The sequence below is a fragment of the Epargyreus clarus genome, unplaced genomic scaffold (assembly GCF_041222505.1).
Source record: "Epargyreus clarus isolate Ecla_fem2 unplaced genomic scaffold, WU_Ecla_fem_2.2 ptg000031l, whole genome shotgun sequence".
Taxonomy (NCBI): Eukaryota; Metazoa; Arthropoda; class Insecta; order Lepidoptera; family Hesperiidae; genus Epargyreus; species Epargyreus clarus.
The window spans coordinates 10416402-10441128 of record NW_027332236.1 but is presented as its reverse complement, the minus strand read 5'-3'; the positions used below and the strand labels follow the sequence as shown (position 1 = coordinate 10441128).

Genomic DNA, 24727 nt, shown 5'->3' with positions numbered 1-24727 from the left:
CTAATGACCACGTTACAATGACCATTAAAGTTAAACCAGGTCTTAGTGACACGTTTAACAAAACCCCGCCACTCGTTGTGTGGCCTAGTAGGGATCTAATCTTAAGAACTGTATTCTTGAGAGTTCTCAGAAAGTAGTGTGAAGCTTACCAATCCCACTTGGCCAGCGTGGTAAACTATAGTCTTAATCTTTTTTAATTTGTATTGAACTTTGCCGATTTTTAAATTCATTTTTAGTGGGAATTTATTTCTCTACATTATTTACGCGATCTTGTTACCTGTTTTATCTTTATTAGATGTTGCATTAAGATAACGTCACAATTGATAAACGTTTTAAGATAAGTGTGAATTTTTGATTGATAAGAAAATTTATGTGGGTGCAACTACAGTTTAGCGTTGCTGTTTTGTTATAAAAGAAACGATAGCATGAGATATCTTCCAAGGATGGCCACCAGGGTGGACATCCTCGGAAATAAAATGTTAGTGCGGTAAGAATCTCCAATAACCACGTGTCGCTCCCACGGCATTGGGTACCTTTTGAAGGTTTCCCCCTCGTAAAGCAAAAAGGTTTAGATTCCTTAGTTCTCAATCATAGCTATGGGTCTATTATTAGGGTTCCGTACCTAAAGGTTAAAAGGGAACCTTATCACTAAGACTCCGCTATCTGTCCGTCAATTCGCCAGGGTCCTATTTGTTTATTTCACAGAGCATGGTGACCATTAAAATAACAAATACCAATAATAAAAATAGCTTGAAAATAAATGAGGGTAGTCGTACAAGAAATGGTTATTTTACAGCGTTTTTCGTTTTATCTATTGAACCGTGATTGATAGGTAGTTCAAATGTTCACAATACATTTATTTGTAGGGCTGTTGGCTGACATATTTGTAGATATTTTCCTGGCCAATGTAAAGCTACTGCTACTATTTTTTCGATATGTGGGTATTCACATGACACACAAGGCGCTTGAATTCTGTCTTCAGTAGCAACGCATCTGTGGCTGACCTCACGAAGAACTTCTTTCCTATTTGGGTTTGATTTATTATCTGTTGACGGGCAACAAGTTTATTAATATAATTCATTTCGGTGATACCCTACCGATTGATGCTGAAGCCGTTGTTGTTCTTTTATGGAAGGGCGTGGATGCCAGCTAATTTACATATGACAGACGATCTAAGTCCTTAGGAGTCGAAACACATCTGTGATCGATTTCCGATACAACCACAACACAAATGGTGATTAATCAGTAATCGACTTGAGGTAGTACGCCTGTTGTAGTGTTTGTGAATGTCGCTGGTTTAACGTGATGTCCACGTACAACTACACGAGCAGCGCCATCTACACCCACAATTGAGAAGCACCCGCTTCGATAAGAACCATCCGTTACGATGCAAACCGCCGCCTGACCTACTTCCCTCGCTCAGTAAAAATAGCGAGACACAATAGCTCGGCCACTATTTTTAGTGCGTATCACTAAAATCTTAAAGCACACAAGCTTATCTACCTTATTGTGTTAACATCAAGTGAAAAATCACTCAGTCCTCATGTATCTTACCGCGCAACGCACGACTCGTACATACGTATAACGTATAATAGGTAACAGCCGTCAAAATCGATTTTACTCCGCTCAGGCAGTACTTGTTTTTTCGTCGGAACGTCGGTCCGCGTAGTTGCTAGCGTTCGTAGTAAACACGGCCATTAAATATGTTTTAATAAAACGAGAAGCGTGTCGATAATGGATATTAACGCGAAACGATACGTCAGGGGCGAAACGGCGAGTTGCGGGCACATGATGGAAGACGGTCACAGTAGAAAGAGCACGGACCCCCACGAGAAGCTGAAGGCTTTGTTGAATTCGCCCGAAGAGGACACCGACGACACGCTGCCCCCGACCGACGCTCCGAAATTCGGGACGGTGATACACAATAGAATTTTCGTCGGTGGATTTTCGTTGACGACGACCGACGAGGATCTGTGGAAGTTTTTCTCTGGGTTCGCGACTGTTACGGCGGCGAGGGTGATATACGACAGGGCAGGAGTCTCGAAGTGCTACGGGTTCGTCACGTTCGCGAGCCCGAGGGTCGCGAGATTGATCGTCAAGCAGGTAAGGAATAAGGTGGTCCATTCCGTTCCTCCATTGTCTTTTGTTAATTCGCGTGGCATTGAACTTGTCACGATTTGAGACTTTCTTGCGTGTATCTAATCACTGTCTCGTTATCTGTGATAACTTTGTAGTGGATATCGAGGTATCGTCACCAAGTAGATGGTCTTTATAAATAAACTATATCTGCCTCGTGGTCGCGTTAATAATGACACCAATTTAAAATAGTGTACCTTTTAAATGGTAAAGAATAACGACTTAAATTGGTTAACAAATAATTAAACCTTTCTCATTACGCTATTCATTTTCATCAATCCATTAATATTTTGTGAAACGCGAGGACATTTTCAAAATAAGAGAGCTAAAGGCCACGATGTCACAAAGAAGGTAGACGTCTCTTACCTTTTAGAAGACGACGCTTACCTTTTAGAATATCACGGAACCCTTTTGACATTGCTTTTCCGACATTCCCGACATTTTAATTTAGTTTTAGTACTATTACTTCAATGATTTTCAAAAATCAGAAGTGTGATAAATGTTAACCCTAAATTGGGGTAATATGTCTTTTACTACCCCGCCGGTAAAAACGAGGTAGAATAAGTGTTAATTATATACCTATTTTATAAATTAACACTTATTCTACTAATGTAAAAAATATTATGTTGTTTTACATAAGTATTACAAAGAAACAGATATAGGTGTAAAAAATATTTTCCATATATGAAACTATGCGGTAGGTAGATAAAATGTGAAAATTCCTAAGTTGAAGAAATTAAAGAATTGAAGTTACTAAAATACAATATTAAGATACTTTAATGAGTAAACATTAAAACAATTAAAACATTATGAAAATAAAGAACCAGCTGCTTAAAATATACATACCTACAGTCCTTAACGACACTTCATAATACTTACAAGGTTAGGTTTTTTGAGCTAGTAGGACTTGCTTGCATAGATAGGTATAATCCGCGCCAAACTGCTAGTCCGCTCTGTAGTTGTTGCGACCAGGTGTACTCATACAATTTGCTATGGTGACGTGATTCATTTCTATATTCCAAGCGGACTAGCAGTTTTACGCGGACTATAAATTCGTTCAAAAAATATTACTTTGGGCAGCCATGAAAAAACCAATTGATAAATAAAATCATTTACAAACGTTACATTTTTTTTAATTTAAACGCATAGAAACTTTATATTATTAAATCGCCTTCGGGCGCGTTCCACTAAAAGCGCATAACGACCGCTATACTAAATGAATGTAAAAGCAGACATTTCACACACGCTTTGAAGGCAAGACTCGTAGCGCCCTCTATTTATTTTCTTTCTTTACTACCTATTAATTCAGTTTGCGTTTCACATATTCTAAATGACGATAAATGCTTTTTTTGTCTGTCAATGAGAGACTTATAAGCGGCATTTCAAATTAGGCCGTAGGGGTAGAAACGCGTCCCTGTAGTTCCGGGACCAGAATAGGGCTACAGTATCCCCTGCCTGTCGTAAGAGGCGACTAAAAGTCTAAAGGTGGTCGCATACCGTCGTACACACTAGACGGTGTGGCGAGCGTCATGCTCACCTGGGCGGAGCCCGACAGGGCAAAGCGCAAAGAGAACTCTGATTCCGTTCATTTGAAGATCCCGGAGTCCTCTACGCAGCACCGAGGACGGCCACCGGGGGGGTTTAGTGCGATAAGCGTCCCACATAACCCTGTGTCGCTCCCACGGCACCACGGCAACCTTTTGAAGGTTTCCCTCTCGTTAACAAAAAAAAGGGGTAGCAACGCATCTGTGGTCCACTTCGGATAGAACTCCAATCCTTTCTGGGGTTGGGTAATAATCATCATCAGGTGAATTGGTAATTTTCTACTTCGATAATATAGCATAAAATAAACAAAAAAAAAAACTAACTTTTCAATCCATTGTTAAGCTCTATATACCTATTGAAGGTTAAGGTACATATACACTGTACTTACCTTTGTAGGTCTGTTTAAGAGCCCTCCAAGCCCCAGCCTTCGATTTACCTCCTTGACACATTTAGAAGAATAGGGATTAGCTTTCCGGTTTATGGGTCATGGGATTTAATCCCTACAATATTTCTCCTTGAATTTATATATAATATAGGAGTAGCAGACGAGCATGCAGTCCACCTGATGGTGAGTGGTTACTGCCGCCCATGGACAAATGCAATCGACTACGTATAATATTAGTTACCTACCTGAGGTCGGCCACTAATACGCCGCTACCCCTGATGACTAAGCTGGAACGCCTCGGAAAAGTATGTCTCCCTTACCAAACTCTTCAAACCAGAACATAATACCGCTTGACCTTAGGTAGAAAACTAATCTTATCAGGGCTTTACAGATGTCTATGGGCGACAGTAGCTACTTACCACCAGGTGGACTGTATGCTCGTCTGCTACTCTTATATTATAAAAAGCATTTCATCAATAAAACCAATAAAGAAATGGTATGTTTATACATCCAGAGTCAAACCACAAAGTGTCTTCAGATTAGGTATACGAAGCGTACGAATACGCGGAGCTAGTAATATCTAAATCAATTGCCAAGATATTGAGAAGGTATTCATCGAACTTTATTTCTTTGTAGGTCCACAGGGAAATATGCGGGAAGAAACAGCAAGGCTTCAGTAATAAATAATACAGAATCCGAGAAAAGTAGGTACTTTATAGACATCGCTCATAGCTCCGTGGTGGCTTTTAATTATGACAAAATCTTATTCTTTTTAGGGTTCCGTACCCAAAGGGAAAAATGGAACCCTATTACTAAGACTTCGCTGTCTGTCCGTCTGTCACAGGGCTATATCTCCAGGACCGTAATAGATACACACAAGATTTTTTTACAGAAGATGCATAACGGTGGCCGTTATAACAACGAATACTAAAAATAAAATAAAGTTGAATGTAAAAGGGGGTCTCCGTACAACAAACCCGTATTTTTCGGCATTCTTCGATCTCACTGATAAACCGTACTAGGAAGACTGTTAAAATTTTTGCAATATGTTTACTACTATAACTGCTATTATATCAAAAATCAAATCAAATAGTTTATTTGTTAATAGACATACAAATAAGATATACAACATATGGTGCGTGGCACGTGGTACGGAAGCCTTCATAAGCGAGTTCGTACTCGTACTTGGCGAATTATTTACTTTTTTGTTAATTAAATAATATTTTAGAAAGAATGTTTCAACTCATTTATCTGGCACTGTAATCAACAGTAATTTATTATTGTCGTTTGGGACAACAACAACAATAAAAAATTATGAGCTAGTGAGCTCAGGTGCGAGCGGTCCTAGCTCTAATTTCAACAGAGCGTAATATTTGAGATTGAAATGGAAACGCTTCGGTTAATTCAGAGTTACCATTTATGGAATGGATTCTTTAGTTTGTCATTATCATTACTTCCCAGAATATGATCCTTATAAGCAACGCTATCAGATAGTGGAATAATATAGAGGCAGTATTTATTTTCATAATGAACTCGTTCGATTCCCGGCTAGGGAAAAATATATTTAAAAAACTAATGTTGCAGTTTTGGTTTTTATCAAAATCAGCCTTGTAACTTCTTTTAACATTTCTAGCTAATCCTTTTAGCTTGGGATTTGGCCCTAAAGGCCCGTTTGAAAAATTTACCCTGTACCTATATAGCCTTGAAAAACATTACCCTCTACAGTCGGGTAAAATATGAAAGTAGCCGAAATTCGTAGTACGCTATCCTAATCCCTACTATCTAACTGATAATATAAATGTGAATTTATTAGTTTTTTGTTTGCCACACTTTGACGCCTTAACTACACAACCGATTGTCATGAAATTTTGAAAATTTGGAAAATTGGGGTTCCGAAAAAAACTTAAGATATTTATTTGTCCGAAAAAAAAACGCTTTCTACACTCACAGCCCCACGCTAGTATTCCCTGTATCGTGAGTGCTATGCACACACACAGACACAACTACACAAACACCCGGACCCAGAAACGGAAACCTAAATTCATCATTCTATATCTGTCAGGCCGGGGATCGAACCCTGGACCCTCTGACTGGTATGGTGACCGCTCCGCTACTCGGGTCGTCAGCAAAAACACCGTTATGGAGATATAAAAACTGTGATCGCGAGCAAAGCAGCGGGCAAGAGCTAGTCACATACTCATATAACGACGAACACCTATCTATCATCTACCTACCTATCTACCATCTATCAAAAATCTACGTTGAACGAGCTTTCAATCTCGCTATTGTTATCAACATTTTAAATAGCAAAGGTTTGTTAGCCGTTTTCGCTAAAAGCACAACTCCTTTTTAGGGATGGTTGGGCGTTTTATTCCGGAACGGCCTATTTTTTAATAATAGACAGAACTAGGCTACGTTGTACATACAATGTTGATATTTACGAGTATACAATCATAAGTTATTCACGGTAATATAAAGAGGTATTATTCTATTTCAATATTACTGTATAAAGTTTCGTTGTACAAGCATTTTAAAAGATGTCTGTCGGTGCGTGGAGATTTTTTTGTGTTTAATTTTTCTAACGCCGACATATAAAATCGACACCATAAAGTGGGCTAATATGTTTTGCAAAAAGGTTTCTAACCTTTGGTGGGAATCTGGTCTTCTCTGGAGTTGATTGCAGATATCCATGAGCGGGAGTAGCTACATAAAAACAGGTAGACTGCATGCACGTCTGCTATTTTTTTATAATATCGAAATAGTACCCCTGAGGACCAAGCTGGAACACCTCGGAAAAGTACGTTTCCCTTACTACATCATTCAATCCAGAACAGCGCTTTACACTACTATTGATATTCAGATATAGGTGTGGCGGTGGTGCCGCCGGAGTCGAACCAGAAAGGCATCTATCTTGAAAATCACATAATTAATTATTTCCATATCATAGAAAAAAATCAGCGGAACTGTCGAAGTTTTCAAAAAATAAATAAGTTGGTGCTCTCGAAACATCGCGAAGGTATTCAAGAATAATCCTCCTCCAGAGGCTTTGAATTTAAAAGAGCCTCCGAATCTGTAATGGCTCTCACAGAGCTCGAGTGTGCGGAGGGCTGATGTCTTCCATCCCTCGTTGCGCCCTCATTTCCAACGTACAAGTGGCCATTTAATGTATCTTAATTTTTTTACATTTTTATATTTAAAATCTTAAACCCGACTACGTAAAATACAGTTTAAAAATATGTATCAAGAAGATATTTTCAAAATGATATTCAGATGATAGTCGTGGTAGTTATGCGACCTTACTATAAATAATAATAAATAAACGCTTTCTACACTCTCATCCTCACGCTAGAATTGTCTGTGTGGTTGTCATGGACACACACAAAGACAAATACACAAATACCCAGACGCAGATATCTAAATTAATTATTCAGATATATGTCTGCCCGGGGATCGAATCCTGAACCCTTTGTGCGTCAGATCGGTATAGTGACTATTCCAATCGATCATATTGTATCCTAAGAACGGTTACAGGAAACCTTCGTAACTCATAGAAGTTGGAAGAAGTCTTTACGATTCGACGCCGGAGACGTCTCCACCGCGCCTTTTTCCTAACATCAGTAGTGTAGCCTTGCTTGGTTCTGGATAGAAGTTAGGAGACAAACTTATACAACACTCAGAGGTAGCGACATAACTGTGGCTAGCATGAGACCAGTCTCATCTGGGGTTGATCACAGATGTCCTTGGGCGGCAGAGTACACTTAACATCAGGTAGATTGCATGCTCTTTTTCTACTCCCATATTATAAAAAAACTGCAGAACCCATTCCTATATATGAGAAATAGGTACATATTGAATATCATCTATGCACATATCTTTTGTGCCTTCAAGGGCTTTAGCCCTTGTGACCTCAAAAGAAAGTGGTTTCCATTGAAGGTATATTGTAAGGCTTTAGCGGAACGATATTGAAAAAGACGAAGAAGATATTTTTTATTTCCTTGTGTAGAAGTGACTGCTTCATTAGATTTTTTTATAATATAGGAGTAGCAGACGAGCATATAGATGATGGTAAGTGGCTACTGATGCCCATGGACATCTGTAAGCAACCCCAGACAGGATTAGATATTCCATCTGAGGTTGGCCACATATCTAGCGGCGCCCTGAGGAATAAGCTGGAACGCCTCAGAAAAGTATGTCTCTCTTACCACACCCTTCAAACCAGAACACAGCAGCGCTTAACACTGCTGTTATGAGGCAGAAATAGTTGGATTACCCGTACCACCTCCATCATCAGTGAGTTGAGCCTCGAAAGGGGTGGAGGGGGTTCTGAAAAATCAAGAAATCTCACAAGGACAGTATGGTGTAGTATTGATGTGTATTTATATTTCCTTTAATGGTCTAAGTATGTGCGAATGGGCCACATTATCACATGGTAAAATAATAGGGACCGTGTGTATTTCGGCGTGTTTTAAGGACGATCGATCAAAGAACGGAAAAATTTTCATTAGATTTTGTATCAGTAAGCTTATTAATTAATGATCGAATTCCCATCATCAAGGGAAAACCAATTTCATATATAAATCACTAGTAAGTCTATAATATAAAAAATCTTGCAAAGATGTGAACATGAAATATGTGAAACGCAATAGTAGGTACTGTAATATATGATAATTAGAACAATGTAAGTGCAGGTAGACATTCGTAATAAGCAAAGAGGAGCGAGGGGGAAGGTAGGGCATTTATTAAATTTATTTCCTACAGAAACACGAGAATGTAGATCGGGGGCACGATACCACTTAAATAATACAAAAAGAAAACTAAAGCTGGCGTGATAGGGGCTGTTTTTGAATATTTTGACTCATGCAATGAAATCCATTTGTCTGGCTGTCACGTGGATCTAATGGGTGGGTTTGTTGTCCTTAATTAGTATTTTGTCCTCGTCAACCTTACTGTATGTTAAAGCCAAGAAACTCGGCCTCTCACTCGAGGGTCCGAGGTCCAAATACCAGTCATCACAAATTTTTCAGGCATGCATTAGAAATTAATTCTCGGTGAAGGAAAACATCGTGAGCAAACCAGCACATCTTAGAGATTTATTAAAAAAACTCAAAGGTGTGTGAAGTCTACCAATTCGCACTTGGTAAGCGTGGACTATGGCTTAATACTTCTCATTCTGAGAGGAGACCAGTGCCCAGCAGTGGGACAATGATGGGTTGATGATGATGATGAAATATAGGCCAGAATAAATTAATATCTTCAATCAATAACTTACAGTTACTAGATTAAAAATAAATGTTATGATTAAAGGTTAACGCTAGGTTAGGTTCATATTTTTTCCCCGGAGTGCTTCGAAAATTAAAAGTAATATTTGCATTTCCACTTTCTACTAATTAAAAGGCGGGAAAATGATACTAAAGGGTAAAAGTCAAGGTCTGGATTGAAGGAATGTTTTGTTAGAATACACGAAGACTTTTTATTTTTATTTTTTACTATGTTTTAGTAGGTTTTTTTTTAATTATAATATTGGTAGGAGACGAGCATGCTGTCCACCTGATGGAAAGTGGCCACTGCTGGCCATGGACATCTGTAACCAACCCCAGATAGGATTAGATATTCCTGCCGGCCACAGATGCGTGGCTACCCCTGAGGTCTAAGCTAGAACGACTCGGAAAAGTATGTCTCCCTTACCACACCCTTCAAGCATGCAGTCCACCTGATGGAAGTAGCCACTTACCATCAGGTGAACTACATGCTCGTCTGCTATTCCTATATTATAAAAAACAGGGCTAGTAATATCGTAATAGTAAACACGTGTTAAGACAAAGTATTTCCAAATTTTTAAGACTGAGTTCCACTTTTTGAACGTGAAATGCAGCTACAACCGTTGGAAAGTTTCCAAAAACGGTGTTTCTTGCGAACGCTTTCAGTTGACTTTTACCCAAGTTTGAGTGGTAGTTTTTAGGGTTCATATTACCAAGACTCCGCTGTCAGGCCGTCGGTCACGGGGTCTATCTCCTGAACCGTAATAGATAGAAACTTTTTAACAGAGTATGTTTTGGCCATGTGGCCCTTACAACAACAAATGGTAAAAATAAAAATATGTTGAAAATAAATGGGAGTGGTCGTACAAGAAATCGATATTTTTCGGCGTTTTTCGCTTTATCTATTGAACCGTAATACATAGGCGGTTCACATTTTAACAATACATTTACTTCTATAACAGCTAGGATAACAAATACTAAAAATAAAAAATAAATGAAAATTTGGTGATACGGAACTCTCCGTGTAAGAGTTTGACTCGCACATTCCTAATTATTCTTCCTACAGTATGTAGATTCCGTTCCATAATTTACATCGGAACTATTGAATAAATAATAAATAAAAACATATGTTGATTAATATTGTATTTTATATTATTACCGTTGAATTCATACACAATTTGATAGATAACAACTTTATTTTATTTTTAGTATTTGTTGTTAAAGCGGCCACCGTTATGCATCTTTTGTAAAAATGTCAAGTGTCTATCTATTACGGCCCCGGAGATAGAGCCCTGTGAAAGACGGACAGACGGACAGACATCTTAGTAATAGGGTTCCGTTTTTACCCTTTGGGTACGGAACCCTAGAAAGTTTTCGATGTAAAAACTTACGGGTATAAGTTGCCACTTACCAATCCATGTGATAAACCTGTGACCGCGAGTGAAACCACTAGTAAAAGCTTGATAATCAATTTATTCTTGTAAAACATTGAAGCGATTTTAAAAATCCCCACACATTGCCTATGGTTTCCAGCTTATGGGATTACTCCGAACGCTCTAGGACAATCCGCGTTTCACAAAAGCCACCCTTTCAAAGGCCGTTGTCGTGGCTCATTGTTTTTTTTCGTTAAAGCGAGTTACTGAATAGCTGTTTAACTGTTTTGCACAATACTTAGAGAAACCACGCTATTGTTACACCACAGCGCTGTTTCTCGTTTCAACTCACTCTGGTTGGACTGAACTTTTTAGATTTAAATTAAATGTGTATACGATTACTAGATTACTTGTACTATATGTAGGGTATAGGCTACTGAGAACCTGTTGGTAACGAGAGGGAACCTTAAAAGGTACCCGGAGGGTGTGACACGGGGTTATGTGGGACTCTTACCGCATTAACAATCCTCCGCTCCCGTGGCCGTCCTCTGCGCTGCGTTGAGGACTCCGGGGTCTCCAAAAGTCAACTCAACTCTAAACTAAACTCAACAGGAGTCCTCTAAGCGCGTTGTCTTGTCAGACTGTAAGGTGGTAGAACCCTTTGTGGTTCGACTCCGGCGGCACCACCGCCACACCTATTTCTGCCTAATAACAGCAGCGATAGGTGCTGCTGTGTTCCGGTTGGAAGGGTGTGGTAAGGGAGACATACTTTTTCGAGGCGTTCCAGCTTAGTCCTCAGGGGTAGCGGCGCATCTGTGGCCGACCTCAAGTAAAAATATCGAATCCTATCTGGGGTTGATTACAGATGTCCATGGGCGGCGGTAGCCACTTAGGTACCATCAGGTAGACTGCATGCTCGTCTGCTACTCCTATATTATAAAAAAAAGACTTCGCCAAGGTGGACATATGTTAGCCACACGGTTTGATGTGTGTGACGATTCGGCCACACATACCGCCGTCATACACGGGGTCGCATTCTGGGCGCTTCGAGCTTCCACACTTACCACCCGTGACCCCGGAAGCCCTCTTTTAGGTCGCCTTTTATAGGCGGGGAACACCTTAGCCATATTATGGTCCCGGAACTACATGGACAAGGGTAATGGTGCCTGCAGCCCAAACAATTTCACGGATTTTAACATTATATGAAGTACTAGTTTTTGCCCGCGGCTTCGCCCGCGTTTAAAAGAAAACAATATAACATAGGTACTAACATAACATACGACATACGTCGTATACGTGTACGACATACATCATACGTCGTACGTACGTACGTATACGTCGTATACGTGTCGTATTATGAACTTCATATTATGAAGTATACGACATTTAAATATACGTTGAATTTTTTACAAATTCTTAAGATTTGTTTTTGTAAAAATTGATTGTTATTTTTAATTTCCAAGTTTCAAAAACGGTTCCCAATTTTTGAAGAAGGTTACGAATCGAACTCCCAGTGAATAATTGGACTTTTGTGATCTTAGATCGCTTTTGTAACTCGTAATTGTGGAAACTTTTCTTCAGATTTAGGACACGGGGAAGCATCGGCTGTGGGGTCAGTAAGATTTTTTTTATAGTTTTTTACACTATAAGAGTAGCAGATGAGAATTCAGTCCACCTGATGGTCAGTGGCTACTGCCTGGTTGGCTACAGATGCGACGCTACCCCTAAGCTCTAAGCTGAAACGCGAGACGTTCTCTCCCTTATCACACCATTAAAACCGGAAGGCAGCAGCGCTTCATTCTGCTGTTATACCTATAGGCAGGTGTAGCGATGGTGCCGCTAGAGTCAAACCAGAAAGAGTTCTTAAAAAATGACAGTTTCTTTACCATTTAGGTATCATTACTTTCCAGAATTTGATCCTTATAAGGAACACTTTTGGATGGCGCAATAATACAGGATGGGTTTTTCATGAAATAAAATGAAGTTTAAAAAACTCACTTGAATGTCTGTCATACATACATACATTGTATGAAACTTCTTGCTTAGACAAGATTTATATTAATTAATTCCGATACGTGTTCCTTACCAAAATTACTTAAATATGTGGCTTCGATATTATTTCGAATATTTACACTCGGGTCGCACAGTTATCCATAGATCGAGATAATAATAGACACCTAAATTTCTGTGGCTATTGGAAGTTGGGATTTGGGGTAAGTCGGAATTGGGGTTGCCTATTAAATATATATAGGAGAAACTAGAATAATTGGCAAGTGCGAGTCAAATTCGCATACGGAGGGTTCCGTACAACCAAATTTTCATTTAATTTTGAATTTTTAGTTGAAAGTGTTAAAAGTTAAAGCGCGCTCCACATTCTCGCGAGAATCTCGATTCGTACCGAGAAAACCCCGATTCGTATCGGCTCCACATTCTCGTTTCTCATACTTTTCTCGCGTTCTGGCGAGATTCTGGAAGAATGTGTAGCGGGCTTAAGAAAAGCAAATAAGAACAAAATGGCTGACTTAGGCTATTGACTATCGTCACATTTGGCGTGGCTCGGCGGTGGGGGCACGTCAACATGGCGGCTTGGCTCCGATTGGCTATTGGTTTGACGTCTGACGTCACATCCATTATAAATAACTTGACGGATTATTTTCCTTTTTTTATTATAATATCGGAGTAACAGACGAGCTGGTAAGTGACTATTACCACCCATGGACATCTGTAATCAAACCCAGATAGAATTAGATACTCCTAATTGAGGTCGACCATAGATGCACCGTTACCCCTAAGGACTAAGCTGTAAGACCTCGGATGTAAGTCGCCCTTACCACACCCTTCAAACTAGAACACAGCGCTTAATACTGCTTGTGTTAATCAGAAATGTATGTGACGGTGATGCTGCCGGAGGTATAAGGGGTTCTACCTTCACTATAGTTAGGGGCCTCCGTTCCTTCGTTACCCAAGACCAAACCACCAAATCCGTACGCTATTAAGTCAGCCGGTATTTGTATAGGGTTTGTACCTTTCCATCGAATCGCAAGAACCGTTTCACGCTAGAATTAGATATATCTATATCAGATTAACTAGCCGTATAATAGTACAAAGTAAGATGATTCAGCATCAATTGGACTCCGATCGATAAAATGTTTGTCTGGCACTTGATAAATGGTTCACCAGATATGGAAATGGGTTTCCGTCTCGGCTGCCCGTCGCTCCATAGAAATGAATATCTATAACATAATAATAGGGCAGCAGTGATAGCCTTGTGGTTAAGAAACTCGGCCTCTCGATCGAGGGGTCCGAGGCTCAAATCCCAGGCACGCACCTCTAATTTTTCAAAGTTATGTAGGTATTCGAAAATAATTATCACTTGTTAAACGGTGAAGGAAAACATCGTGAGGAGACCTGTATACCTGAGAGATTTATAAAAAAAAATCTCAAAGGTACGTGAAGTGTACCAATACGCACTTGGCCAGCGCGGTGGACTATGGCCTAATCGTTCTCATTATGAGATGAGACCCGTGCCCAGCAGTGGGACATTAATGGGTTGATGATGAGCTAAGATTAGTAAAGGTTTTAAGATAATTCATATCATGATCATTACAATGCATGATTGTTCCGCTGGGCACCAGTTTCATTCCCTAATAAGGCCAGTCTACCACTCCGGCCGAGTGCGTATTTATAGACTTCACGCATCTTGGCGGAGCGGTGTCCATATCGGTCTGACGTGCAGAGGGTCCCAGGTTCGATCCCCGGCCAGACAGATTTCTATGATCAATTTATGTTTCTGTTTCTGGGTCTGGGTGTTTGTATATTTGTCTATGCAAGTGTCCATGGCACCCACGACACAGATAATCATAATATACGGCTGTGTAGAAAATGTATTTTTCACTATGATACTGCTAAGCCTGGGTCTCCACTAAAGTAAGAATGATGAGGTCATAGTCTACCATGCCGGCCAAATGTGAATTACACATCACACTATTGCGAATTAAAAATCTGTGAGGTGTGATTCATCACGAAGTTACACAAACAAATAAATTACTCTGTTAATGTTACATTTCTATATTTCGATCCTATCCCTTATTTGTAGCCAGCTTTAAAGATTTATGAAATAATCTGTCTTCAAAATGATACTTTGTAAGGGTCGAGCCCTTTCCAATTTCTAACAAAGAACTTGAAGGAAATTATTAAGAATTCTGTGAGATGTATCTTTACATTTTTTGTAGCACCCAATGCAGAGATAGCCTAGTAACCTTTGGTCTCACCACCAGTCCACGGTTCAAATCCTAGGCATGCACCTCTCATTTGACGAAGTTATGTGTAACGACTTATAAAAATAAATAAAATTGACGTGTCTGTTTGTGATGTCAAAATAACAGGTTTTCATTACATGCACTATCTTATAAATATCATTCTCGTGTCACAATGTTTGTTGTGATCTCGATCTCCTCCGAAACGGCTTTACTGATTTGCATCAAATTTTACATGCATATTCAGTGGGTCTGAGAATCGGCTACTATCTATTTTTCATACCCCTAAGTGATAAGGGTTGTTCACCCTTAACAATTTTTTTATTTATATGGCATCACAACGTTTGCCGGGTTAGCTAGTATAATTATATATGATAACGATAACGAAAACGATTACTATTAAATAATTTGTCTGTCTGTCCGACTATTCTCCGAAAAGGCTGGATAGATTTTGGCCTGACTTTTAAGACAGTTAGCTAATATTATGAGGAGTAACTGAGGCTACTTTTATTTTAGAAGAAGAATTAGAGTTCCGTGCAAAACGATTAAAACCCATCAAATCAGAATATTATTTCCCACACTTTTAAACGCAGGTGAAACCGTGGGGCACAGTTTGTTAACAAGAAATACCACATACTTTAACAGCAAACGAAAACATCACGAGGATACACGCTTGAAAGATCATAAAAAGAAAACGCCAAACTAGGATTCCCTGTGTCGTGGCTGCCATAGACACACACATAGACAAATACACAAACATCCAGACCCGAAAATTCATCATTTAGATATCTGTCTGGCAGCGCGTCAGACCGGTATGGTGTCGCTCCGACACGTGGGTCTGCCAATGTACACCTGGCCAACGTGGTGCCTTTTGTAAGAGGAGACTCAATCAGCAGTGGGATTGTAGGAATTGGGTTGAAGACCAGACATATATGGATGGATTGTACATTTTAAAATAGGAAAGGTAGGGTGTAGTATAAGGTTAGAGCGTAACACCCTAACGCAGATACTCAGTGGTGGTAACATACGTGAATTTGAAATTAATTAATGTAAAGACTACACGGTGGACTATGGTCTTAACCTTTCGAAGGTGGTAGAACCCTTTGTGGTTCGACTCCGGCGGCACCACCGCCACACCTATTACTGCCTAATAACAGCAGTGTTAGGTGCTGCTATGTTCCGTTTTGAAGGGTGTGGTAAGGGAGACATACTTTTCCGAGGTGTTCCAGCTTAGTCATCAGGGGTAGCGGCGCATCTGTGGCCGATCTCAGGTAAAAATATCTAATCCTGTCTGGGGTTGATTGCATTGGCAGATGTCCATGGGCGGCAGTAGCCATTTACCATCAGGTGGACTGCATGCTCATCTGTTACTCCTATATAGTACATAAAAAAAACCCACTGAGAAGAGATCCGTGTCCATCAGTGGGGTAGTAACGAGTTGACGAGTAGACCTAAAAATAGCAGGTCTTTACAATCGAACCCTGTTCAGAAAGTTACCTTTAAAACTGCTCGCTCGATCCACTTAATTTCCATAAAAACTCTGAGCGCCTCTTCACTCGAGAACAAGCCTTTTGAATTTTCCAATCTAAACTAGTATCTATCTGCGACTTTCGTGCCGTTAAAAGATAATAAACGGTTTCCTGATATTTATAGGCATATAGAAGGTGGTAGAACCGTTTGTGGGATGACTCCGGTGGCACCAGCGCCACAAATATTGTTAGTTTTAGTGTTAAACCCTACTGTTTTGGTTTAAAGGGTATGGTAAGGGAGACATATTTCCGAGGCGTTCCAGCTTAGTCCTCGGGAGTAGTGGCGCATCTGGCCGACCTCATGTAAAAAATGATGAAATACAGACAAGATTCCGATCAATTTTATATAGCGACGAGATGAAATGTCAGGTAAATGTCACGTGGATTGGCATTTGAGGGTCTGTTGAGAACTGGGAGTACAATATACAAGGTCTAATGAAATTCAGTTTAATGAAATAAATTTACTTCTGGCACGAATAACTTAACTACCTACACACTTATTTCTGCCTATTAACAGCAGTGTTAAGCGCTGCTGTGTTCTGGGTTCAAGGGTGTGGTAAGGGAGACATACTTTTCCGAGGCGTTCTAGCTTAGTGCTCAAGGGTAGCGGCGCATCTGTGGCCGACTTCACGTAGGAATTTGAATAAAGTTTGAAGGTGGTAGAACCCTTTGTGGTTCGACTCCGGCGGCACCACCGCTACACCTATTTCTACCTAATAACATCAGTGTTAGGCGCAGCTGTGTTCCGGTTTGAAGGGTGTGGTAAGGGAGACAGACTTTTCCGAGGCGTTCCAGCTTAGTTCTCAGGGGTAGCGGCGCATCTGTGGCCGACCTCAGGTAGGAATATCTAATCCTATCTGGGGTTGATTACAGATGTCCATGGGCGGCAGTAGCCACTTACCGTCAGGTGGACTGCATGCTCGTCTGCTACTCTTATATTATAAAAAAAAGGAATCTCATTTTATTTTGGGTTATAGGCGGCAGTAGGCGTTTACTATCAGTTTAATCGAATCGTATGCTTCTTTGCTACATAAATATTATGAAAAAAAATCTGAACTTGGCAACAGGTGCGTTGTCACCCTTCGGGACTAAATTCGGGACTAAGCATGCAGTCCACGTGATGGTAAGTGGCTACTGAAGCCCATGGACATTAGTAATCAACCCCAGATAAGATTAGATTCCTACCTGAGGTCGGCCTCAGATGCGCAGTTACCCTGAGGGTTAAACTGGATTGCCTCGCAAAAGTATGGTTTCTGTACCACACCCTTGACACCAGAATATAGCATAGCTTAACACTGCTGCTATTAGGCAGAAATACGTGTGACGGTGCTTCTGGTGTCTAGCCACAGGGTTTTACCACCTTCAGTAGGATTGTGTATTAAGTTGTACACCTTAGATGAGTAAAAGACAGATGGATCACTATCTAACAAGAAAGTGTAAAGAGTTTTGAAAATTGAAATTGTTGCGTGAACAAAGTTTTGCCAAATCTCCGTGCTAAAATGTCCCTAAAATGTTTGACATAATTATTTATTTATTACGTAAATTACGCAATATTCGTTATACGTACCGTACATTTTCTCTAAAAGCATTTTTTATTTGTCAAGAATTCAAAAAATAACTGCCTTCAGCGATTTGTGGCTTCATCCAATTTCAAGACTGAATCTTTCTATTTTACTTATCAATGTTGTATACTAGGATTTGTTCACCACGTGACCTACATTCAAAACCTCACGCTCGCACCTCGTAGCGGACATTAGAATCGATCCCGTAACACAATAAGCTCTAAGTGCCTTTCCCTGCACGCAACATACGCCCTTGCCGGTCGGGTAGCTTTCAAAGAAATATTATTGACTAAATTGATTCTATTAAGGTTATTTATTGCTTGAATTTCGTGTGCCTTTTGTGGCGCTGCGGGTTTTGGTATGAAATGGTATGTCATGATGAACAAAAACGCCAATTTGGAGTTATATAAATAGTTATCTAAATAGAAATAACAATATTAAAAACTAAACTTTTATAGTTAATCAAACTAAAAAGGAATAATTATTGCAATATAGTAACTTTGCCATGAACTTTATCCCAAAATTAACGCCATCTAGCGATTCGATGGTGACTTTTGTAGATCAGTAACAGCATCACTTGGCTAATTAGTTAAGATTTAATCCGCATCACATAGCCGTGGTGCTATCTTCCTTGAATACTGCCTCTAAAATCGTTAATCCTGATGATCCTATTATGGACAATGGGACAAAATTATTAAAATCGTGTATTGTCATCGGATCTTGACAATTCAATATTTTTAATTAAACTGTAGAACTTAATAAAACATATGTAGAATTTTCCACAGACTGATATTTTTATTTTTTGGCTTTGACAACAACATGAACCCACACGGGTGGCCAGTTACAAAAACATCAAATAGATACAGTTAGTAGCACCTATGATATTTTGTTACATGTATATTAATTTTAACAGTACTAAGGTCTAAATTTAACGCTTAACTTACATAAACGTTAGCAAGCGATCATGTCCCCGATAGAAAGTGGCCACTGCCGCTCATGGGCATCTGTAATCAACCTCAGATAGTATTAGATTCCCATCTGAGGTTGGCAACAGTGCGTTGCCTAGATCAGTATGTCTCCCTCCCACACTAAACCAGAATACAGTAGCGACTAACACTGTTGTTATACAGAAATAGGCGTGACGGTGGTGCCACCGGAGGCGAATTATAAAGATTCACGTTATCTTCAAAACCTATAAAATTAAATGCAAATTTTAATACATAAATATTGTGTGAATGAAGAGGTTATTTACACAAAATAAAAGGTTCTAACGCTTGCGGCGTTTTCCATTGATTTGGGGTTGTTTTAGAATGTAGGTCACGTAGGGGTTGAACCCGTTAGTGTAATATTTAGGAATGTTTTGTATAACAGGAAATTGTCCGGAGCGATCAAAATGTACTATTTAAGCTAAACCCGCGACTTGCCGTGGATTTTAAGGAAAGATCTGTACAAGTAAATTTTAGACAAAGGAGTTTGGGGAGATTTGACCCGGTCATAATTTAGTGGCAGTCAGAGATGAAAAATAAATATAGTTTCATGTACGCTTAACACTGTTGTTGTTAGTTTGTTTTGAAGATGGTAGAACTCATTGTGGTTCGACTCCGACGGCATCACCGCCACACATAATCCTATGTGGGGTTGATTACAGATGTCCATGAGCGGCAGTAGCCACTTACCATCAGGTGGATTGCATGCTCGTTTGCTACTCCTATATCCTACCTGAGGTCGGCCACAGATGCGCCACTAACCATGAAGACTAAGCTGGATCGTCTCGGAAGAGTATGTCTCCCTTACCACCCTTCAAAACGAAACACAGTAGCACCTAACACTGCTGTAATTAGGCACAAACAGGGGTGGCAGTGGTGCCGCCGGAGTCGAACCACAAAGGGTTCTACCACCTTCTAATTATACATTATACATACATATGCTCAAAAACTTTACCGCCCGCAGTCGTGTAAAAAAAAATATTTACGTAAACTAGGGAGGTATTATATACAACTAGTTTTTGCCCGCGGCTTCGCCCGCGTTTAAAGGAAAATAATATGACATACTAACATACATAAAACTGAAAATTTGTACCTTAATTGGAACGACAGTGGCACCATCTGGCGAAAATTGGTCGTCCCAACTCTGGAACCTTCGTAGGCTCATGGACAACAACTTTGCTAAAGATCATCACTTGATCAAATGCATAGTTTAAGATTCAATCCTTACTAATATCGATTAAAATAATCGATTTTTTTTGGTCCGTAAGATCGATTCTACGATTAATAGAACTTAGATCGCCATCCCTACTTCCCGTGGGATTTCCGGGATATAGGATAGTTCCTATGTCCCTTCTCGGGTCTCAGACTATCTTTGTACAAAATTTCATTAAAATCGGTTCAGTGGTTTAGGCGTGAAGAAAACACAACCAGACAGACAGACAGATAGACAGACAGACAGAGTTACTTTCGGATTTATAATATTAGTAAGGATGTTACAAATATTTCTTTTATAATCTTCTTTGTTCTCCTTTGTTTTGTGGAAAAGGCAATGATTCGAACGAACCATGTCCATTGTATTATATAAATTTGGTAAGGATCATCACCATCATCATCATCAACTCATTACTGTTCCACTGCTGGGTCTACTCTCGAAATGAGAAGGATTAAGCCATAGTCCACCGCGCTGGCCAAGTGCGAATTGGTAGAACCATTGAAAACTGTTCTTTTTAGATTTTTCAGGTATGTAGGTTTCCGCACAATGTTTTCATTCACTAAGTAGCGTAATTAATTTGAAATTCCATAGGAATCCTACATTGTTGCGGGATAAATAGCTTCAGTTCGTTCTAATAAAGTTGTATTTGAGTAAAAGTTACTATCCAAATCGGTTTACTCGTACAAAGTCGAATTTTGGATCTGACTTAAAAATGTTTTCTTTTTTTTGATTCGTTGAATAATTTATGTTAATATTTATTTTCAGAGCGGAGGAGTGATGTTCTCACCATTGGGACGTCTTCGCGTCGCCCAGGCTGTAAGAAAACAGGTGAAAGTCACTTTAATTTCTGGCAATTGTCAATAGATGGCGTTATTTACACTCGGAATGACAGTCGACATATATAAAAATATAACCACAGAAATAAAGCAAAATGAATCTCAGGAAATGGGTAGAATTATTTCGACTGATAGATTATTTAAAATAATGTTCTCTATGAAAAGGCTTTTTCTGTTATGGAGTCTGTATCTATTTCTTTATCGCACTTCGTTTACAAAATACATTGCAATAATCCGATGACACTTCATAACTCAAAGCATGATTAAATATTCCAAAAATATAAACAGGTACGGCCGTGCCGCTTTCTTTTTTTTTGTTTTTTGGCTCGACTTGGCGGAGGCACTACTTTGCCTCCATATAGAAAAAATATTTAAAGTGACGTACGTTATCCATTACTAGTAGTTATGTGATTTATACATGAATCAGTGTGTTGGGATTGTAATAAAAATCTACAAGTGGCTCAGAACCATTTTATTCTGAGAGGAGGTCCGTGTACAGTAGTAGGGCAATAAAGAATTGTCGGTGCTTTCCAGATGAGCCAACTGCCAGTGATAACATCAGAGGCAGCACCACTGCAAGCGCCGCTCTGCTATCAGCTTCTCTGTGCGCCACCCATCGCTCAGCTCCCAGCGTGTGCGCCTTGCGAGCTTCCACCACCACCCTACGCGGTCTACCCCCTTCCATTTGACAGTAAGTGGAGGCCGTGATAAAAAAACAGTTATAGCCTAGTGGGTGAAACTCGGCTTCTCGATCAGAAGGTCTGTGGTGCAAATCCCAACAATGCACCTCTGATTTATTAAAATTATGTGCGTATTAAAAATTAATTGTCACTTGAATTAACGGTGAGGAAACCTATATACCTGAGAGATTTATAAAAAAAAAATAAGGGTAAGTATATGAAGTCTACCAATACGCACTTGTCCAGCGCGGTGGACTATGGCCTAATCCTTCTCATTCTGAGAGGAGACCCGTGCCCAGCAGTGGGACAGCAATGGGTTGACGATGATAGTCATATAAATAGTAAGAAATAAAAAAAAGGTTTTCAAACTTGGTTCTAGATTGGGTTGACGATGACAATCATAGCATTGAATCAATAAAATGATCCTAACGAATCAATAGATGCAGCTCCTGAGATCTTGCAAACAAAGATAGTTGCTGCAATCAATCTATACCACAATTATATAACTAAAGTAACTTTGAAGGTGTTAGAACCGACTTCGGCGACATCACCCCAACACATATTTCTGCCTAATAACAACAGCGTTAAACGCTGATGTCTTAAAGTTTGAAAGATGTGGTAAGGGAGACATAATTTTCCGATGCGTCCAGCTTAGTCCTCACAGGTAAGGTGCATATGTTGCCAACTATACATAGGAATTTAATCTTATCTGGTGTAGATTACAGATATCTTTGGGCGTCAGTAGCCAATTACCATCAGGTAAAAATGCGTCTACTCTGTCTGCTACTCCGGTATAGTAATAAAAATGTGGTTTTCAGCGACACCCGCGATCTACGGGCCGCCCGCGCAGTACGCACTGGTGCCCGCGCCCTACAGCACCGCCTGCTGCGAACCGACTTGCTGCGCACCTCTCGACAAGCAACCCCGGATGCATCCGCCTACTCCTCTCCACCCGGCATTCATCTACTGAAACTCTATAATGCCTTCAGTTTCGCAAGACAATTTTTATCCAAACATATTTTAATCTCGAACAAAATTCAGGGGAACGTTCATATGCATTTCGACAAATATTGCTTTAATACGTATCAATACTGCACGTGCTTGCTTTGACAATGAAACTATATTTAAGTACTTGTACTGGTTTTTGAGTCATCTATATTGGCTATACGAACTTCATATAAAACTTATTTTGGTTTTGTTACTCGAATTTTTCAATCGGTTCACTTTTATCGTTGTAAATTATGTATGTATGTTTAGTTTACGATGTCTCGGCGCGACGTATAAACAATACAATAAATAAAATAAGACAAAAAGCAATATTTTTAACGGAACACGAAAGTTTTATGACTTAATATTAAAGATACATTTCATAAGGGTATAATTTTTTGTAGTTGCATATTTATCTACAAAATGATATATGGGAATGATTGAAAGTTTTCATAATTTTATCCGAAAAAATCTAAACAAGGTATCATATATTACGATGAAAACACCATTGTTAGTGAGAGTGTTCCGGAATGGCGTTGAAGCCTATTTTGGTTGCACTTGTATAGTGTCATGTGTTTGAAATATTCATCGTATGTAACATAGATGTGTCGTATCGTAAAGGTATATCGTCTAGTTGTAAACTTTATTTAAGATCATTCCTTTTCTCGAGTCTTCCATCTATCCATGCTCAATCATCTTAAATAGATTGATTTTATAAAGAAAAACTCCTTGAAATATTGTGCAGAAACATACATATACATATTTTGGTTAAATGTACTAATTCTAAATATATACCCGTATGCCATGGTACATATAGAAAACAAAACAAAGTAAATCGTTAATAAAAATTGGCATAAAGGTGTGATCGATTTGCAGCGTTACAATATTTCAAGTTTTCCTTACAAAATCTGCCTCTTCCAGCACTAATTTGAATCATAGATGTATCTGCTCAGTAGCCAAATATCTCTGAGAGTTTACTTGACTAGCATGAAAAAACTACATGCCAGCTAAATGGAAAAAAAATATTTATCTTCATTATTCTGTATAGATTTCATTATGTTTTATTGATACAGAGAGAGTCATACAGAGAAATATGTTTTCTCTCGCTCGAGCTATCGGACAAGCCGATCCGCTTCGGGTCTCAGATTCTAGAGGCCTCCCAAACACAGTTACTTTTAGCTAAAAAAATAGGTTAACAGAACCAAACAATCTGTGAAATGTGTATAAATCAGCGAATAAAAAAATTTCCAGATCCATCACCATAACTCCATAACTGAACATATATTTGTGGGCGAAGTATAAGTCTATGAGACATTTGTATTTTTTTTAATTAAATCAACTCTTTAGACTCAGGACCTCCATTCGATTTTTCGCCTCGGGCCTCCAACGACCGTATTCCGCCACAGCTCTATCTTATAAGGTGTAATTCTGATGTTTAAGGCAGTGTGAGTAGGGCGGTCACTCGCGGCGACTTAATGTAGTGAATTAATTAAAGGTGCTACTATCGCCCGCTGCAAACGATCGCCCGGGCAACCTCCCTTAACACAAATATTAAGTGTTATGATAATTATATTTCATAATAGAATATCCACTTGCGTACCTCCCAGAAATTAGGTGATTTATTATTCTTCTGATTTCATTGAATTCACACATATCGATAGTGATATCAGATGATTTTGCACTACAGTAGATAAATCTATGATTTAAATTTAAATTCTTCGGCATATGCCTAGGGTTACACGATTAAGAAATACCGCGATACTTAAGATTCCATCAATGTTTATTTATGATTTAATGAAGCAAAAAAATCAGATTTATTTGTGATTCATCAATATTCGTCGATATATAGTGCTGATGATGACTGATATCGTCATTCCTCTCGACGGGTGCACAATAAGCCAAACGATGAATTTGGGCGACGATCAGTAAGCATGGCAATTATTTATCAAACAGATTCATTCTTTAATCAATTCGAATCGAA

At 39.3% G+C, this 24727-nt stretch overlaps 1 protein-coding gene across 1 annotated transcript; it reads left to right on the top strand.

The window, feature by feature from the left end:
• Window positions 1-1480: 1480 nt before the first annotated feature.
• Boule (boule protein) lies at window positions 1481-23096 on the top strand. The gene is made up of 4 exons (XM_073089759.1): window positions 1481-2103; window positions 21009-21071; window positions 21614-21770; window positions 22578-23096. The coding sequence occupies exons 1-4, from the start codon at window positions 1735-1737 to the stop codon at window positions 22727-22729; spliced, it is 741 nt and encodes a 246-aa protein (XP_072945860.1). The 5' UTR covers window positions 1481-1734; the 3' UTR covers window positions 22730-23096.
• Window positions 23097-24727: the final 1631 nt, after the last annotated feature.

Bases quoted from the DNA above. Each gene is read 5' to 3' on its own strand.
- Boule (XM_073089759.1), top strand. From the start codon at position 1,735: ATGGATATTAACGCGAAACGATACGTCAGGGGCGAAACGGCGAGTTGC. The intron at 21,072-21,613 runs GTGAAAGTCACT...GGTGCTTTCCAG, and splicing joins CCCAGGCTGTAAGAAAACAG to ATGAGCCAACTGCCAGTGAT. The intron at 21,771-22,577 runs GTAAGTGGAGGC...TGTGGTTTTCAG, and splicing joins CTACCCCCTTCCATTTGACA to CGACACCCGCGATCTACGGG.